This window comes from Arachis ipaensis, chromosome B9 (assembly GCF_059453495.1).
Source record: "Arachis ipaensis isolate K30076 ecotype BB chromosome B9, ASM5945349v1, whole genome shotgun sequence".
Taxonomy (NCBI): domain Eukaryota; kingdom Viridiplantae; phylum Streptophyta; class Magnoliopsida; order Fabales; family Fabaceae; genus Arachis; species Arachis ipaensis.
The window spans coordinates 121148199-121163335 of record NC_142444.1 but is presented as its reverse complement, the minus strand read 5'-3'; the positions used below and the strand labels follow the sequence as shown (position 1 = coordinate 121163335).

At 35.5% G+C, this 15137-nt stretch overlaps 1 protein-coding gene across 1 annotated transcript; it reads right to left on the bottom strand.

Annotated features, from left to right (window-relative positions):
• Positions 1-10393: 10393 nt before the first annotated feature.
• On the bottom strand, positions 10394-12638 carry LOC107618794 (putative aspartic proteinase GIP2). Its single transcript, XM_016320951.3, has 2 exons — positions 12031-12638; positions 10394-11420 (listed from the first exon to the last, which is right to left on the bottom strand). The coding sequence occupies exons 1-2, from the start codon at positions 12566-12568 to the stop codon at positions 10594-10596; spliced, it is 1365 nt and encodes a 454-aa protein (XP_016176437.1). The 5' UTR covers positions 12569-12638; the 3' UTR covers positions 10394-10593.
• Positions 12639-15137: the final 2499 nt, after the last annotated feature.

Genomic DNA, 15137 nt, shown 5'->3' with positions numbered 1-15137 from the left:
CTTCTTCTTCCTTCTTCTCTTTTCTATCATTCTTATTATTTTATGTATATATATTATTGTTTCCTTTTCTTTTCTTTTTCTTTTCAATTTTTTTATTATTTTATGTTTTTTCTTCTTCTTTTCCTTTTTACATGGTGCTAGAAACTTTTTGGAGTCATCTTCCCTCATTATATGCTTGTGAATTATTACAAATTATTTGACATTTATTTTTTTCCCCTATTTAAGGGATTGCTTGCATATTCATCTTCATATTTTCTATACCCTATTCACCATGCATGCTATGTGTCTGTGAAAAAGCTCATATGGCATTATGCACTCCTTTATGCTATACTATTCAATGCTTGCTTTTCACAACTTTCCCTTACTATTATATTAATTGAATTTTATTGTCAATACAAACATTTTGGCTTGTTACAAAGTATTGCTTGGTCTATGCTACTCATGCCCTTTTTCGGCATGCCAATAAATGCCTTGCATCCACTTGTCTTTGTATGCACCAGTTATTTTCCACTGTTGGCTTTTCATATGCACTCGAGAGCATGTGTTAATGTCATCTACATTTTGCTGTGCATCATTCACCCTCTTTTCCGTTTCCTTCTTTGCTGTATATCTCTTTAAATTTAATTTTCTTTCTCTTCCCTTCTTTCAGGATGGCCACCAAGAAAGGAAAGGAAAAAGCAACTTCCAAACCACCAGCAAGAAGAGGAACTAAAAGAGCATTAGTGGCAGAGCCTTCTTCAACTGCGGTCAAGCCCTCAACAAAACGAGTTAAGAGGATAATAAAGGTTGATGAAAAGGAGAAAGCCTTTCCAGCAAAGGACGCTGCGCGATTTTCCAATCGCTACTGTGAGCAGATGTTCCCTATCCTGGCAGAAAGGAACTATAACAATGAATACCTTTTTATCCTCCCGTCCAATATTGCCACCTTTGTTGAGCCGCAAATTGAGCGAAGACAATGGGGTTTCCTACGGAGACAGCCAAGGCAGGTCAATCTTTCTTGGGTAGTTGAGTTCTACTCCAACTTCTACATGCCGACCCTACAGTCTGTTTATGTCCGGCAGAAGCAAGTTCCCATCACAGAAGAGGCCATTCAGCAAGCTCTGAGTCTTCCCCCTATTCCAGCAGGAATGGACGCTTTTTAAGAAGCCGCCCTTCAGCGCCAGAGATACCAATTTGACTGGGACTCCGTTCTCGGAATCATCGCAGCACCTGGCAGCCGTTGGATCTACGGATACAACCATACCCGCCCTAAGGGAATCTTGGCTTTAGCACTTACCTTGGAGGCTCGCGTATGGGCACAGATCATGTCCCATTACATCTTTCCGAGCACTCATGAGTCCTCCTTCACTGCGGACATGGCTGTTCTACTATGGTGCATCCTTACAGACCAACCTCTGAATCTCTCAAGACATATCCGGAATGCTATGGAACACGTACAAATTGCGGGCAACTTACCTTTCCCCGCCTTGGTCTCAGATCTTGTCTCAGCAGCCGGAATCTCCTACAGAGCTGGGGACACCAAAGTCGTGCTTCCACGGGATGATCAGTATGTCCCTAACGGAAAATACCTCAGACTCTCAGCAGCCACTACAAGCCTTCCTACTGCTCCAGTTGAAGATAATCCTTCTTCAACACCATCAGTATCTACAACTGAGAAATTGCTCCAGCAGATAATCGAAGGGTTGGATCGGCAAGAACAGAAAGCAAAGATGAGAGAGCACCGTAACGAGCGCGGATTCAAACACCTCAAGGAGCTACTCAAGGGACACTTTAGAGACTCAGATACCCCGGATTCCACTTCCTTTACTAGCACAGGGAGCCATGACGGTCCCGATGATGGAGATACTGCTACCAGCCCACCCCTGTTCCTGACAGATGGCACCGAGGACGGTGCAAAGCCTTAAGTGTGGGGAGGTCAGTCAGTACCTGACTTCTGGAGGTAATTTCTCTTCGCTAGCACCAATAATTAGGATACTTTAGTTAGATTTTCTTTCCTTTATAGAATAGAATAAATTACGTAGGTTAGGATAGTTGCATGCATGTTCTACTTGATTGAAAAGACAATAAGTTTCTTTTAAAAATCTATCTTTGGAACAATATTTCACTAATTTTTCAAAAATTTTTATGATAAATTTGCTTGAGTTGTATTTGGAACATGATATTTGAGTTAAAGAACACACAACCTGTGAAAGATTTGAGCCTTTATGTATGGTTACATTATTTAACCATAATTATTTCATTCTTGTGTGTTTACTTCTCTATGATTGTAATCTATATTTTGTCTTATCTTATATGTCCAATATTTATTATATTCACATGCTTGCACATGATTGAGGCCATTATTTGTTATTAACTCACTTATCCCAAACAAGCCTACCTTTTACATCACCTTTGTTAGCCCCTTGAGCTTTTAATCCCCTCTTGTTCTATAACCACATTACTAGCCTTAAGCAGAAAAACAAATTAAAAATCCCAAGTGAATCTTTGGTTAGCTTAAGATAGAAATTGTGTATCAACTAAAGTGTAGGAACATTGGGTAATAAGGGAATGTATTTAATTTATTTGAATATTGGGAATTTGGGAACCTACTCATGAAAAGAAAAACCAAATTAGAAAATAATGAAGAATCTATGTGCATTGATACGTTATGTTTGCTTTTCTGAATTAAAAAAAATAATAAAAATTATATATATATATATATATAATAAATAAGGGGACAAAAATTACCCCAATGTTAATGTTAATCAATGCACATGTGATAAATTAAAAAGAAAAATTTGGTACATGAGCATGAGAATCATACAAAAGTAGGAATTATGGGTAGCTAGGTATGATTTTAAACTTGTATAAAGTATGTATATGTTAGATGAGAACTTAGACTAATCAAAGATTCACTTTGTTAGCTCACTTAGCCTTATATATATATACATCCTTACCTTTACCTTAGCCCCATTACAACCTTGAAAAGACCTCATGATGTTTGCATTGGTATATTAACTGTTGTTGATTGGTTATGAGAAGAACAAAAGTTAGAAAGTATGATTAGAGAAGGATAGAGTGATCACCCTATACACTAGAGATTAGAGCGTATATACATTATCAGTGAGGGTTCGATACTTGAATTTTCATGTTCCCTGCTTTCATGAGCTATCTTCTTGCACTTCTATCCATTTTATTGTATAATGATAGAATTAGTGGAATTTGATTTGTAATTGTTTTGAAGAGCTTATTTACTTTTGATCAAGTGGGCAAGAACCATATAGTTGTATTTATTTATATATATAGGTTTGCATTGCATTTCATGAGTTTCTACATGTTCATACTTATTTCCTTATCTCCTTCAATTAAGCATGAGGACATGCTAATGTTTAAGTGTGGGGAGGTTGATAAACCACTATTTTATGGCTTATATTGTGTTTAATTATGTGGTTTTATCATGATCCTTACCCACTTATTCATTAAATTAGCATGCATATTAGATTTCTTTCCGGAATTTATTACATGTTTGAAAACTGCTTCCTAGAGACTTTAATTATTTAATTTTAATTCTCCTTTATTCCATTCGATGCCGTGATCTGTATGTTAAGTGTTTCAGATTTTATAGGAAATGAATGAGTTGGAGATTGGGAAGGAAGCTAGCAAAAATGGAAGAAACACAAGAATTTGAGGAGATAACCAGCGAGAAGTGACGCGGTCGCATGGCTCACGCGACCGCGCGAAGGAGAGCAAACCGCAGCGACGCGGCCGCATGTCTCACGCGGCCGCGCGGATTGGAAAGCCCAAGCAATGCGATAGCGTGGACGACGCGAACGCGTCGCGAGGAAAAGCGCAAGTGACGTGTCCGCATGGATGACGCGATCGCGTGACAAGTGCGATCTGCATAATCTGCAGAATTCGCTGGGGGCGATTTTGGACCCTATTTCGACCCAGTTCTCGGCCCGAAACAGCAGACTAGAGTCAGAGAATATGCAGAAACAAACAACACATTCATTCAGAGACAGTTTTAGATCTAGTTTTACTCTCTTAGATTTTTCTCTCTAGGGTTTAGAATTTTTAATTTTCAATTGATCTTAGCATTGGAACATTGAGAAGAGTTATTTCCTCATCAAGACTTCGTCATTCTAGTTCATTTTCTTAACTTGGTTTCATTCTTCCATGTTCTTTGTTTTGTTCAATTTTGTTATTTGAATACTTTTATGATTAATTAATGTAAGGATTATTTCTTTTTAATTCAATTTCAATTCCAATAATCATGTCTTTTTTTAATTCCCTTTCATGTGCTATGGATTTATTATTTACAATGCGTGAGTAGTTTCTTTACTTGATGGGGAGTTAATTAAAAGGAACTCTTGAGTTGGAAGGATTGAAGGAAAAATTTGTAATTGGGTTAAATGTTGGATTGCTATCCTGTCACCAACGCTAATCCTTTTGAACTAAGTGGGTTGCAACTTGTGAACAGATCTGGCATTCCAACTTGTTTGACTTTCCCTCACCTAGTAAAGGATAACTAAACAGAACAACCATTAATTATAAATTAATCTTACAATCACTCCATCAATAGTAGAAATTCCAACCAATCAACTCCCAGTCAAGGCTTTTATTCATATTAATTAAATTTTCTCAATTTAAATTCCAATTTACTTAACTCAACTTCTTTGAACATCTGATTAATAAGATAGCACACTTTTCTGCAACTCGTTGGGAGACGACCTGGGACTTAAAACTCCCAGTAATTTTTAATTCAAACTCTCTGTGACATACTTCTAAATTGATAGACATATTTTCGGTGAGTTAAGAACTATACTTGCAACGTAACCATTTTAATAATTTTTAATTCACCAGCTTCTGCGTCTCATCACTCACTTAAAGATAAAGATAAGATAACTAACTTATCTTATCTAGAAAGGTTACCCCGCACTACTATAAATACACTGGAGCACCCAGGTATAACTCATACTCTGATTCTACTAAAAACCTTCTTAAAGCCCATGCTAACTTAAGCATCAGAGTCTCTTGCAGGTACCACCACCCTCCGGTGACAAAGGATCAGCAGCATCACCAAGTCCAACAAGTCGGACACGTTAGCTCCGGCCACCAGAGCAGATCTCGACCGAGATCGACCTACAGTTTCAGGTAACCCTCTGGTGCACAAAATTGTGATCATCAACAATGGCGCCAAAGGACTTGGAGCTCTTAAACGTGAATCACACGTTGTCACAATTCCGCACAACTAACCAGCAAGTGCACTGGGTCATCCAAGTAATAAACCTTACGTGAGTAAGGGTCGATCCCACAGAGACTGTCGGCTTGAAGCAAGCTATGGTCACCTTGTAAATCTCAGTCAGGCGAATTCAGATGGTGATGAAGAATTGATAATTAAAAGTTAAATAAAACATAAGATAAAGATAGAGATACTTATGTAATTCTTTGGTTGGAATTTCAGATAAGCGTATGAAGATGCTTTGTTCCTCCTGAACCTCTGCTTTCCTATTGCCTTCTTCCAATCATTCATACTCCTTTCCATGGAAAGCTTTATGTTAGGCATCACCGTTGTCAATGGCTACTTCTCGTCCTCTCAATGAAAACGTTCCAAATGCGCTGTCACCGCACGGCTAATCATCTGTCGGTTCTCGATCATGTCGGAATAGGATTCATTGATCCTTTTGCGTCTGTCATACGCCCAACAATCGCGAGTTTGAAGCTCATCACAGTCATCCCTTCCCAGATCCTACTCAGAATACCATAGACAAGGTTTAGACGTTTCGGATCTCAGGAATGGCCGCCAATAATTCTAGCCTATACCACGAAGGTTCCAATCTTAGATTAGAAACCCAAGAGATACGCATTCAAGCCATTGCTAGTAGAACAGAGGTGGTTGTCAGGCACATGTTCATAGGTGAGAATGATGATGAGTGTCACGGATCATCACATTCATCAAGTTGAAGAATGAATGAATATCTTAGAGAAGAAGTAGGCGTGAATTGAATAGAAAAATAGTAGTACTTTGTATTAATTCATGAAGAACAGCAGAGCTCCACACCTTAATCTATGGTGTGTAGAAACTCTACCATTGAAAATACATAAGAACAAGGTCTAGGCATGGCCGAATGGCCAGCCTCCCAAAGAGGGTTCAATCATCAAAACATGATTCCAGGATGTTCAAAAGATGAAAATACAATAGCAAAAGGTCCTATTTATAGAAAACTAGTAGCCTAGGGTTTACAGAAATCAGTAATTAATGCAGAAATCTTCTTCCGGGCCCACTTGGTGTGTGCTTGGGCTGAGCATTGAAGCTTCCATGTGTAGAGACTTTTCTTGGAGTTAAACGCCAGCTTTTGTGCCAGTTTGGGCGTTTAACTCCAGCTTTTGTGCCAGTTTTGGAGTTAAACGCCAGAATTCTTGAGCTGACTTGGAACGCCGATTTGGGCCATCAAATCTCGGGCAAAGTATGAACTATTATATATTGATGGAAAGCCCAGGATGTCTACTTTCCAACGCAATTGAGAGCGTGCCAATTGGGCTTCTATAGCTCCAGAAAATCCACTTTGAGTGCAGGGAGGTCAGAATCCAAAAGCATCTGCAGTCCTTTTTTAGCCTCTGAATCAGATTTTTGCTCAGGTCCCTCAATTTTAGCCAGAAAATACCTGAAATCACAGAAAAACACACAAACTCATAGTAAAGTCCAGAAGAGTGATTTTTATTTAAAAACTAATAAAAATATAATAAAAACTAATTAAAATATACTAAAAACATACTAAAAACAATGCCAAAAAGCGTATAAATTATCCGCTCATCACCCTCAGAACACTAAGTAACCGTTATCTTGAGCATTGCGCTTTTATTTTTCACAAATTTGTTTAAACCATCCTTCAAGGCTCCTCGAATATTAAATTTTTTCAACTATTATATGTGTGTATATTTTATTTTCGAGGTCGTAATACCACACCACCTCTGTTTTACGGCTTAAGCGTAAAGCTTTGTGTGGTAGGGTGTTACATTATGGTATCAGAGCAGTTCGTTCTCGTAGAGCCTGGAGAATGGACTGACTATACTTCTGACCATACTTTGGGTGTGTGTACATGCTATTTAGGATGTCTGCTTGACATATATAGCATAAATATTCATGAGCATACTTTTGGAGAAGCACTGGACTTGAGATATTAAGATTGATCACCTTAATATCAATTGTTCGGTGTGGACAAGACCCAAAGGACATATCGTGGACGCGAGTGAAGTGATACAGTTGAATATAGGGTTGCTGTTGTGCAGGCTATTGCTGACGGGTTGAGACAACAAGCTAGAAAAGGTGATAGAAGCGGTAATAGACTTGGTGGTGGAGACAACCAAGGGATTAGAACTCGTGTAGCTGAACAAAAGGTCAAGTTTATCGGTAGCTAGTTGCTCAAATAATATGTCAACACAAGTACAGAGTTTATCGATAGCTAGTTGCTCAAATCAAGAAGCACATATTACAACAAAAGATGACCATCCTGAAACAGGAATTTAGTTTCCATAACAACCATGGAATAATCCTGCCTAATATAAACCTTGTTCTTTACTTTTTCAAAACAACAACATGCTTTCTTTTCCAACTTCATTTTCAAGTAATTTTTAAAGAGATTCTAATTAGTTAAAAAACTACCACATGCAATTATATTTTAGTTCCAATTTGAAACTCAAAACCCTATCTTGAAAAAAGAAACAAATTGTGAATGCATTTGAGCACACAAAGCAAGAGAGAGATGTAAGGTCCACATCGGTTGGGGAGGGGAACGAAGTATGCCTTATAAGGGTGTGGATACCTCTTCCTAGCATGACGCATTTTGACGAGTGAGTGTGTGGAAATTCGGCTATCATCCCTATCGTCAAAGGCAAAACCGTGAGGTGTTGTGCGCCAAAGTGGACAATATCGTGTTAGTAGGTGGTCTGACCTGTTACAAATGGTATCAGAGCCGGAGCCCGAATCGATGTACCAGCGAGGGCGCTGGGCTCCCTTAAGGGGGTGGATTGTAAGGTCCCACATCGGTTGGGGAGGAAAACGAAGCATGCCTTATAAGGGTGTGGATACCTCTCCCTAGCATGACGCATTTTGACGAGTGAGTGTGTGGGGATTCGACTATCATCCCTATCGTCAAAGGCAAAACCATGAGGTCTTGTGTGCCAAAGCGGACAATATCGTGCTAGCGGGTGGTCTAGGCTGTTACAAGAGAGGGTGTTTACATTCTTAGCTCTAGCAGCAAGGATGTCGTCGCGAAAGTGCTTGCCGCTATCGGAGGCCTCTTCTATAGTACTTCAAGAAGCCTACTCTTGCTATTGCTGATCCATCATATAGAACCAGAGAGAACAAAAATAGAATCAGAAATAGAACAAGAAATTAGAAAAAAATAAGAACAAAAATAGAACAGAGAGAACAAAAATTAAAACCAAATCAGAACAAAACCAAAATCCCTAACCAAAAATCAGTACAGAAATCAACAGTGGTGAATTGGATGAGATACGGCAAAGCTTGACAGAAACGGCGAACTGGAGGAGAGGCTGGCATCAGTGTAGCAGCAAAGAGGAAAAGTGGTAACGGCGTGGAAAAGATTAGGGTTGCCTGCGATTTTTGTGATGGAGAGATTAGGCAACGGGTGTGACAGAGAGATTGAGGAAGGGGTGTGACGGAGCTTCGGGCAGCGGCAGTGCAAGGTGTGTGATGGAGAGATTGGGAAAAGGGTGTGATGGAGAGGTGCCGCCGATGAAGGATTTAGAGGGGATGGGTAAGGAGTTGCCACCGATGAAGATTGGGAGTGTTCTGTGAAATAAGGAGGATAATGTGAACCATACTCTTGTATTTAACATTTTTTTATGGAATATTTAAACTACAAATAGATTTTTTGTCTATAATAATTTAACAAAATGCATGCAGCGTATTTCTCTTTTAAATACAAACAAATTTTCTGTCAGTAACTATTTCCCACAAAAAATATTAATTTTTCTGATAGATTTTTTGACGGATTCTCTTTTTCGTCTGCAATTTATGCTAATTCATTTTTTCTTTGTTTCTGATGAAAATTCTATCGCAAAATCTGTCTGTATTTTTGTTGGATAAAATCTTTCGAAAATATCCGTCTATAATAAGTAGTTTTCTAGTGGTGAGAATTTTCTCCACTACTTTGCTATTAGACATAGACTCTCCATAGACTCTCATCTTATTGACAACATCTGTAAAATGAGTAAAATATTGCTAAACAGTTTATGAGCTGGACATCTCATACCTTTCATATTCTCTTTGCAAAGACCGTAGTTTTGTTTTCTGGGCCTTATCTACGCCTTTGTACGACAGCTTCAATGTGTTCCATGCTTTCTTTGCAGTTTTAGCATTTGCTATTTTGCCAAACACCGTATAATATACACCTTGATGAATTTGAGATAGCGCCAATTGATCTCTTCTCTGCTAGGCAACATCAGCTCCTTCTTGCAAACCTAGTTCAATAAAATTCCACATGTTCTGAGCCTTCAAATAGATAGATATCAAAGTCTCCAAATAACTATAATCGAGTTTTTCATCTAATTTGAAATTGGACCACACAATATTAAAAGTGTTTTCCATATTGCTTCTATGAACAAACAACCATGTGAAAACTTTCTCACACCTCACAGATTCTCAAACACTTGACACTTGATTAAACCAGCTTTTATACCAAATGTAGTATACCCACAACCAATTTGGCCCTAGGATCACTAACTCACATAAGTGGCACTACCATATTTTACATCTCTCAAATTCACTAACACTCGTCGAGAAGAAATTTTCTAACAACTTAATACATTTTTATTCATATGGAGTGATTATTAAAGTACATGAAGTTCAAGCCTTTATATAGGAAAACTTTCATAATAAAATAATAGTTCTTATAACAACTAAGTATTAGTTGTAATATTTCATGAAACTAGTAGAAACTTTGACTAGTCAAATTTCTTATTTTTGTTTCAAATGCTTTAGTCATCAACTTAAAATTTCTAATTCATGATTCTTCATTCTTCATAAATGTTGTATTGTCTTGCACTAGAAAAATAACTTGCATTCTTATAGTTTCTATCACCTTTTAATTTAGAGTGCAATTTGATTTTCAATTTCAATTCAATTTTATTTTAATTTTTTTTAATGTTCTAACATATTATATTTGTATTAATTTGTGAATGTTCTTGATTTAATTATCCAACAGAAATAAAAACATATAACTAACTCAATTTATTATTTGAAAAAGAAAATGCTAATTTAACCACTAAAAATAAGCCAAAACCAATAACTACAGGGAAATACATGTGCTTTCGTCTGTGCAATTAAAAGAAAAGAGGTTATTCTAGGTCAAAAGAGAGGTGAAAAAATATTGAAAAACAAATCAAGATATAAGATGATTACTGGTCTTATTTAATTTATAACCAAACAAAAAAGTAACAATTTTGGAGGCTAAGCTTAATCATTAGAACGAACCTCACTTATTTATCATAACATACACTGTATGCACAGATCTTATACTACAAAATCTGTGCACTAATTATTGATAATAATAATAATAATAATAAGACCACACTAAGCAAGCCCCTAATTTAAGCAGAAGAGGTAAAGTTAAAGTTGGCACAGTTGCTATGATCAGAGAAGATGGATCTGAATCCAAGTCTTGACCTTGCCAAATCAACCTGTATCAAGTTGTTCTCCAATTGAAGGCCCCCAATTGTGATTGAAGTTGTCGGCTGGTCACCAGTCATAGGAACAAACCCAACTTGAGAAGCTTTGGGCTTTGACCCACCATCCACAAAGCCCAAGCAAATAACATCAATATTACTAAACTGAACCATTGAGTTTGCCCCAATAATATCCCACACAACACCATTCTGCAACACCAACTTAATATCTGGCACACCTGGGCCCATTGGACTGGACCCAATCTCATGTTGTGTAAAACATGTCCCAAATGGGCTCACAGGTGAAACTGTTTTGACCCCAACAGCCTTCACAAAGGCCTTAGAAACAGCCTTGTAGATAGATGTCTCTAGAATGCCGTACGGATTCACAGTACTAATCTTTGTTCCACCGACACCGTTTTTGTTTATGGACAAGAGGGATGTGTTCAATGGCACTTCCTTGTCGGAAATTACAATTGATTTCACACCAATGAAGTATTCGTATGAGGGTTCACCGAGGGATGAGATTGGAGCAGTGCTTACTGGGTTTGTGATTAGTGGGGTGAAATTGAGGGCTTTAGAAAGATCACTGTTCAAGTAACCAAAGTTGTATGGTGCATCACCGAAGATGATTACACCCTTTGAGTTTATGGTGCCGGAGCTCAAGCAAATTGCAAATTTTCTTGAGAAGCTGAAGGCAGATGAAAATTGTGAAGGGAGTGACACTTTGGTCCTACCAAAACCAGCCATACCTACACCAAAGGATCCAAAAGTTTAATTAATTAATTAATTAGAATGTTTAACATACCTTTTGTCTTAATATGCAGAGAACATAGCAGAATAATTATCGCAACATATGTATAAATTTTATATATTTTTAAATTCTCAAATTTTAGTAGAGTATATTTTTTATGAGTAATATATCATTTAATTCTTAAAGAGAGAAGCCTAGTATACAGAATATTTAAATAAAATAAAATAAAAATTGAAAGAGATAAATCAGACATGCTATAAGATTATATAGAAATAAAGAATAAAAATCTGTATGCTTCTCCTGTCTCCATATTTCAGAACATATAAAAAGTTTATGTCCTAAAATAAATTGTCTTATATAGTTGTTTTTAACAGTCAACAAAAAAATATAGCTATTTTAAACTAAAATCTTATGTTTGTTGTTGCTATCATTATCTTAGTTAAGAAATGCAGCATAAAAACTTCGAAATTGTACATTGAAATTTCTACTATTACTGTACTTAACAAGAACTTAAAACAAAACACCTTAGACACAATTAAACGGATCACTATTAATTAATATTAATAAAACACCCAATATTATATATGGTTGGGTTCATAAGTTGATACCTGTTACACCCTTAGGAAGGCCTTTTTGGACAACATCTGATCCACAAATGAAGAGAAATTTTGGAACAGTAACAGCTCTTCCTGCAGAGTTTCCATCGGTGGATTCAACACTAACAACATCCGAACGAACATCACCAGATGTTGAAACACCAGTGACAGTGTTGCTTGGAAATCCACCACACACTTTGACTTTGTCACCACTGCATGATGAAGAGCCAAAGAGTGAGCACTGAGCAGATCCACAAGCCACTGATTTCGATGTTGATGACACATAGCCATGCTGGCAGTTCACCCAAACATATCCACCGCCGAGATCCACGGTTAGGTTCACCGTCACGAGTGGTGTTCTTTGTTTGATTTGGGTTACATATTGGGGTGTGGACGAAGATATGTCTTTGGTTACAGGTAGAACAAGTGCTTTTGGTCTGAATGAGGTTTTTGCTGCGGTGGAAGAGATGAATAATAGAAGAAAGGAACCAAGCGAGAGAATTATTCTAATTGAGGGAATCATGTTACGTTTGGAAAATAAAACAAGCATGTAATAGGATAAGGTAGGCCTGGTGTGATGAATTGATGGTTAAGGAAAGTGAAGCTACTTCTATTTATATATTCATTTTAATATGATTATGGTAAGTATAGTGTTTCAAGAGTGATGTTAAAATTAAAATAATATTTTTTAATTATTTACCAATATATTTTAATTTAAAAATTTAAAGTATATATGATTAAAATATATAAAAAATATAATTTTAATTTTAATAACAGTTCTATAACCATTATAATCCTATAGTCGCCACCATATATATGACTTCTAATTTCTTCGTGGGAACAGGGGTGTGATCTGTTATGGTGATGAGAGATAGATCCGTTGAATTAATGAAATTGGTCATGTACGCAACTTGGAGCACACAGTTTACTAATAAGTGTCAACAGTGGCAACTACATACCCAAGTTCTAGCGTTTGGTTTAGAGAGACACCCACAAAAGCTAATAGTATCCATTGTATTTATTTTGATAATAAAATAATGGATAAAGTACTAATTTGGTTTCTATGTTTAGACATAATTTTATTTCGGTCTTTAAATTTAAAATGTTTTATTTAAATTTAAAAAAAATTTATTTAGTTTTAATATAGTCTCATCGTGAGATCAAATTTAAATAATTAATGGAATGTTTTACATAACAGTCGTATAAGAACAAAATCGATAATTTGGAGAACAAGTACAAGTTTTAGAGGTATAAAATTAACTGTGGATGCATCAATATATTTATTTATCATTCTTCTTACAATTTAAACGAAATATCTTTTATAAAATTAAAGAGAATGACAAATAAATATATTGATGTATCTATAGTTAATTTTATGCTTTTAAAATTTATACTTGTTGTCTAAATTATCGACTTTGTTCTTTGTATTGCTATTGTATAGAACATCCTGTTAAGTATTTAACTTTGGTCTCACAGTAAAACTATATTAAAGCTAAATAAAATTTTTTTAAATTTAAATAAGACACTTAAAACCTTAAAAAATAAAATAAAATTATATCTAAATATAAAAGACCAATTTAATACTTTATTCTAAAATAATAAACACAACTGAATAATTTATCACAACAATCCTTTTATGACTGCTCCATCATTCTTTTAATGAATTGTTACATCTTACTATTTCTAATACTATTCTTATTTCATACATTAAAACAATTAGTTATTTTTTTTTATTTTTCATTGTACTTCTTACTCGATAAATAAAGTTAGAAGCGGATTTATTGTGGACCTAAATTTCATTTAAAATCAACCCCTACCTAGAAGATTGTTGCATATACTCATAAAATGGGATTATCCTTATTAACAAGCTCTTCCTTCCGTGATGTAACTTGATTGGGACCATCGGCTGCTATCGTTGACGTTGACATATTTGACCTACATTAGATTAATACAATTTCTAAGAGGAGTAAACTGAATGTACAACAAAATCTTTTATTTCGTATCTTGTGCTTTCGGAACATTATTAAATATATTAACTGATGTAAAATAAATAATTAAAAATAAATAAATATAAAATAAAAAATATAAATAAAAAATTTTAATATTAATATTTATTAATATTATTATCAATATAATTATGATTCATATATATTTACTAATATATTGCAGTATATATCTATATAAGAAGAGAAAAAATATTTTATATTGATCTTGTATGTATATTATCTAAGATCTTGTCCCCTTATTTATATATGTACCAAATTCACATTTTTAAATTTTATTAATTTAATCTATTTTGAGAATTTGAGCCTTCTTTTCATTGAGAAATTGAGCTGCTCATCTTAAAAAGTCAAATCATTAATGGATGTCTATTTAGGATTATGCCTCATTAAAATCTTACTAAAGAAAAGTCCAATAAAAAAATTTTAGTGAAGGAAAAATAGTACAATATCCTTTGTGATGAGAACTGTCTCGTTAAAATCCTTGTCAAGAAAAACCCAATAGGGAGAAAAACATGACCAAGGAAAAAGGAATACAGCCTCCCCCTCTTGTCGACATTATTTAAGATCTCAAAATTGGCATCCCAATCTGATGTACCAATCTTTCAAAGGAGGATTTTAGAAGTGACTTTGTAAATAAATTTCCTAGATTATCGCTTGAACGGATATGTTGGACATCAATTGTTCCTTGATTTTGAAGATCACGAGTAGAAGAATTTAGGAGAAATATGCTTCGTTCTATCACCTTTGATGTATCCACCTTTAAATTGAGCAATGCATGTTGTATTATCTTCAATCAGAACAGTTGGAGCTAGTTTTCTATTAGTCAGTCCACATGATGATATAATATATTATATTAAACTCTTGAGCCAAAAATACTCACGACTTGCTTCATGTATTGCTAGTATTTCAGCATGATTAGAGGATGTCGCCGCTATCGTCTGTTTTGTAGACCTCCATGATATATAACTGTATCACCTTATATAAATAGGTATCCTGTTTGAGATATTCCTTTGTGTAGATCAGACAAGTATCCTGCATATGCATAGGCAACTAATTGTGACTTGGATTCATTTGGATAAAATAATCCGTTATCAACTATTCTATGAAGATATCAAA